Source organism: Cloeon dipterum, chromosome 4 (assembly GCF_949628265.1).
Source record: "Cloeon dipterum chromosome 4, ieCloDipt1.1, whole genome shotgun sequence".
NCBI lineage: Eukaryota > Metazoa > Arthropoda > Insecta > Ephemeroptera > Baetidae > Cloeon > Cloeon dipterum.
Genome location: NC_088789.1, coordinates 12,138,503 through 12,141,236, shown reverse-complemented (window position 1 = coordinate 12,141,236; position 2,734 = coordinate 12,138,503). Strand labels below are relative to the sequence as shown.

At 39.4% G+C, this 2,734-nt stretch overlaps 1 protein-coding gene across 1 annotated transcript; it reads right to left on the bottom strand.

Moving 5' to 3' along the window:
• Window positions 1-700: 700 nt before the first annotated feature.
• On the bottom strand, window positions 701-1,930 carry LOC135943152 (chymotrypsin-2-like). Its single transcript, XM_065489579.1, has 7 exons — window positions 1,827-1,930; window positions 1,712-1,776; window positions 1,556-1,662; window positions 1,373-1,508; window positions 1,204-1,323; window positions 954-1,088; window positions 701-901 (listed from the first exon to the last, which is right to left on the bottom strand). Exons 1-7 carry the CDS (start codon window positions 1,885-1,887, stop codon window positions 761-763), a joined length of 765 nt encoding a protein of 254 aa, XP_065345651.1. The 5' UTR covers window positions 1,888-1,930; the 3' UTR covers window positions 701-760.
• Window positions 1,931-2,734: the final 804 nt, after the last annotated feature.

Below are 2,734 nucleotides of genomic sequence, written 5' to 3'. Positions count from 1 at the left end.
AGACTTGGATCACATTCCTTTCCAAGTACAAATTTTATGACTCAAACTCTTCTCTCTGGCAGATAGGAGAAATTTACACAGGAATGGCGGCGACTGACGAGAAAATTGAAAAAGAAACGAGTTGCAGAGAGCGAAGGAACAAAGGCGAATTACACGCGCGGCTCTTCGCTGTTAATGTAATTCATAGCTTCGAAGGCTTGGCAAAATAATAACACTTGTATTTTGCATTAGTTTGTATCCGCAGCTAGCTGGCGCATCAAAAGTTTCTTCGCGCTCGCTGTCGTGGCTTAAGCTGCCGGGATTGAGGAAAGAGTGCTGCTGGCTGCTTATGCTCATAGCGCCACTCTTAAAGCGGATAAAATCTTTGTGCGAGAAGAAATTCCTGAATTCTTGGTCGTCACACTCCCAGGGGAGCTTAAGCATTGCGACAAAAACAAAAGAGATATGAATATCGGCCTGCAGAGGCAAGATACATAAATAGTTAATAAATATTATAAGCAAATAATAACATTAATTGAGTTGCGGTCTAGCATAATATATTCAAAGGAAAATCCTAAAGTTAAGTCATCTGATGTCAAAAATACAAAATAAAAGTGAAAAGTTAGTACATCCCCTTGTCTTGGTCTTAGTTTTGAGGTAAAAACATTAAAACTTATAAAATTATTTTTGGTGTTTTTTTAACTTTTGTAAAGCCCCAGAATGTTATATCATACAGTACTTTTATTGTTTAAAGATACGCACTACATAAAGTACATAGGTATTAAACAGTATGAGTTGCAATCCAGTCAATGTAAGAAGAAACTTGAGTGAATATTGATGGCAAGGTGGATTCACAGGCAATTGAGTAAGAGACAATACCCAGTTGAACGCCATCTACTATCAATGGTCCGCCATTGTCGCCCTTTGAAAATCACAATTAAACGAATGTAAATCAAGCATAAAAAACAGGTTACGTAGCAGTGTCCAATGTTGCCTTCAGAAGTCCCGGCGCAAATCATATTTGCAGGATCAGTCAGCATGGAACAGTTGGAATCATCAATTGTCGATATTGTTGCTGCTTTCAAAAACTGCACGGTAGATGTATTTGGCTAGAAAATCGAGTTGAATTTTTATTTTTAGTGGTTTAAAAATACTTTTTATTTGATAATTATATTGTAGCATGCCATTGGCGTATAATTAATTTGATTATTATTAGATACTTACCGTTTCTTGTCCCCAACCAAGTACTGTAGCTGGCAATCCCTCCTGGACTTCAAACCCAGTCTGTGGCAGAGAAACTGGAGCCCATTTGAAAGGATCCGTAAAGTCAAAAGGTGGATCCACCTACAAACTTAAACGTGCTACTTCATTCTTCAACTGAAAAAGTAGCTACCTTAATGACAGCGATGTCAAAGCCACCTAGAAAATAATCTTCATGCACTTCAACTTGGATCGGCAGGTGAGTCCTTCCACCCGACTCCAAGTCAACAGATCCAGAATAAAGGAAATGATCATTTAAGAAGTTTGGCCTACAGAACACTATTATCTGCGATAAAAAATATTGCCTTGTTTTTACCCAATAATGCAACCGCCTGCTGTTAAAGCCCAATTTTCACTCAATATGGTGGCCCCACAGATGTGCTTTGAGCTATTATCAACCGGATTCACATAGTGTAAAGAAACCTGCCGGATATAAATGTACAAATTTTTTTTAAATACAACCTAAACTTACCATAAATGGATACTGTCCTTGAGGAGCATCAGAACCACCCGCAATTCGTGGGTCTACAAGTTGTCCTGTGTGATTAAAATTAAGTTTTAGTTAATTTACCACAAAAATTATGAACCTTCAACACGGACTATCACAAGAGCAACCACAGCAATAAGAAATTGACCGGTATAAGACATGTTTTAACTTGAATTTTTTGAGTCGGCGTGTGGTAACTTAATGACTAATCCGAAACATTTAAGGATCTAAACCAGGTCTTATCTTGATTAACTTTATCTATTTCTGATAATATGAATCAGAACACTCAGATCGGGTGACCAGTTGCCGTGCGCACTTTTAGTAAAGGTCGATGAGGAGAGTGCTGAGCATAGTCATCCGATTCAATTTGACAACACGGAAAAAGGGAAAACGGCGAAATATTTTCATGAGATGGGAGCAAGCGAGAAAGAGCGAGTGAGAAGGGCTATCACCATTACTATTTACTGCACCGGCTCATGCACGACTTGAATATCAAAAAGAGAAGCGGTTCTTTGATAAAGAATGAAACTCGGCTCCCCTTTTGAAGGCAACGGTTATTGCTGGCGCGGGCTGAAGAAGCACTGTGTGTCTCTCTCGCTCTCTGACTGCCAAGGGGCCACCTTATCACGCCCGCCCCTTCAATTTTTCCACAAATTTCGTGTCAAAATCGTTGAAAATCTCCGCGCTCAGGCCCCTTGTGGGTCGCCATAAATTGCGCAAACTGGATAGCAGTCGGCTTTATTACTTCATTGTGTTCGATATGAAGAGCGTGTACTTTGCCGTGAGTCCAGCAAGCAGACAGTATTGGCTTCCGTGCTCAAAATATAGCCAAAAAAGCATTTTTCACTGCAATTAATCAAGTTTGATCGGGAAACAGTCGTATAGAAAGTCAACATTGTGAAATAACTAGAAATTATTCACGCTTCGTGCAAAATATATGCGCTACAAAAGGCTTTCCGTATTTTTTTGTGACCAAATTTTCTAAATTGGGGCTCCTTTTTTGGCTGA

Bases quoted from the DNA above. Each gene is read 5' to 3' on its own strand.
- LOC135943152 (XM_065489579.1), bottom strand. From the start codon at position 1,887: ATGTCTTATACCGGTCAATTTCTTATTGCTGTGGTTGCTCTTGTGATA. The intron at 1,777-1,826 runs GTTCATAATTTT...TTAATCACACAG, and splicing joins TGTGATAGTCCGTGTTGAAG to GACAACTTGTAGACCCACGA. The intron at 902-953 runs GTAACCTGTTTT...TGATTTTCAAAG, and splicing joins GCAACATTGGACACTGCTAC to GGCGACAATGGCGGACCATT.